This window comes from Octopus bimaculoides, chromosome 11, assembly GCF_001194135.2.
Source record: "Octopus bimaculoides isolate UCB-OBI-ISO-001 chromosome 11, ASM119413v2, whole genome shotgun sequence".
In the NCBI taxonomy this organism is placed as follows: domain Eukaryota; kingdom Metazoa; phylum Mollusca; class Cephalopoda; order Octopoda; family Octopodidae; genus Octopus; species Octopus bimaculoides.
The window spans coordinates 21,491,552-21,492,830 of NC_068991.1; the positions used below are offsets into that span (position 1 = coordinate 21,491,552).

The 1,279-nt window shown below is 35.9% G+C and overlaps 1 protein-coding gene across 2 annotated transcripts in view; it reads right to left on the bottom strand.

The window, feature by feature from the left end:
* The window catches only part of LOC106871779 (steroid transmembrane transporter SLC22A24), a 32,243-nt gene extending 30,998 nt beyond the window's left edge, over nt 1-1,245 (bottom strand). Inside the window, exon 1 of one of the 2 annotated variants that reach the window (XM_052971588.1) lies at nt 992-1,245. Coding sequence is in view for 1 of the 2 variants with exons in the window: in XM_014918421.2 (XP_014773907.2) it covers nt 992-1,169 (178 nt within the window). In the remaining variant the exon portion in view is untranslated. The remainder of the gene's footprint in view (nt 1-991) is intronic. The other variant, XM_014918421.2, reaches the window with a different exon arrangement.
* Nucleotides 1,246-1,279: the final 34 nt, after the last annotated feature.

The following is a 1,279-nucleotide window of genomic DNA, read 5'->3' on the forward strand; positions in this document are numbered from 1 at the left end:
ATAATAATAATAATAATAATAATAATAATAATAATAATAATAATAATAATAATAATAATAATAATACAAATGATATATAAGCATATGCATGTATACATACATATATGTACATACCTACATCTACATGTATATATAGATGCATATCCGGGTACAGGGCATTAGAAAGGTAAACGGGGACATAAAAACAAAACGGACTTTGTTTACAGACAACAGAACGAACACATTGGAAAACAAACAAGCCACTTGGAATTATCCCTTCATCAGCTGCCTCTATTCTAAAACTAGGCGTTTCGAAGATACGGCATGACGCACTCTTAGAATAGTTTCTTCCTGAGTAGTGGATCAACCCACTAAACAGAGGATTCCAAGGTAGCAAACACAGACCAAGACAGGAAAAATTGGACAGTGAAAACAAGATTAAAAAGCCGTAGGGCCAAACGCGATGGGATATTGAACGCTGTAGATATGACGAAGCTGAACGGAGAAATAGCAGTTTTCGTCTCGCCTTTACGCTGGCTGGGGTGAAAAAGGAAGTGTGACCAAAGGTCACATGTGAGCAAATAGGAGTGGTAGAGGGAGGAAGTGGAGAAGCAAGGACAACAGAAGGAAGCAGAGTGGGAGGGGGAGATAGGTAAGGAGAAAGAAAGAAAGATAGATAGATAGATAGATAGATAGAGAGAGAGAGAGAGAGAGAGAGAGAGAGAGAGAGAGAGAGAGAGAGAGAGAGAGAGAGAGTGAGAGAGAGTGAGAGAGAGATAGAGATATATGTATATATGTATGCATAGATACATACATGCAAACAAACGTACACATACACAAATACATATATGTACATCCATCCATCCATACATACATACATACATACATACATACATACATACATACATACATACATACGTACGTACATACATACGTACATAAAAAATACATAATTGCGTTGATACATAGAAAATTCTTTTCTAAACATAATTTTCGGGAAAAGACAACTCACTTGTAAAGACGAAGAAATTAACGTTATTCAAAATAATGATAGTGGCGAAGCACCAAATGGCTAACTGAGAAAGATGGAACAAATTTTTGCTTCCAAGTTGTTTAAGAACCTTGTTGATGTCGTCTGCAGGAATCTCCATGATCTTGACAGACAAAGGACGTCTTGTTCCAACAAACATAAATGAAATGTAAATGCCTACACGAACTAAGAGACGGAGATAAAGCTTTTGAAGTGAGTAAGAAAGAGAGTTAAAAATAAATTCATCATTAGGTAAAATGATATCATACA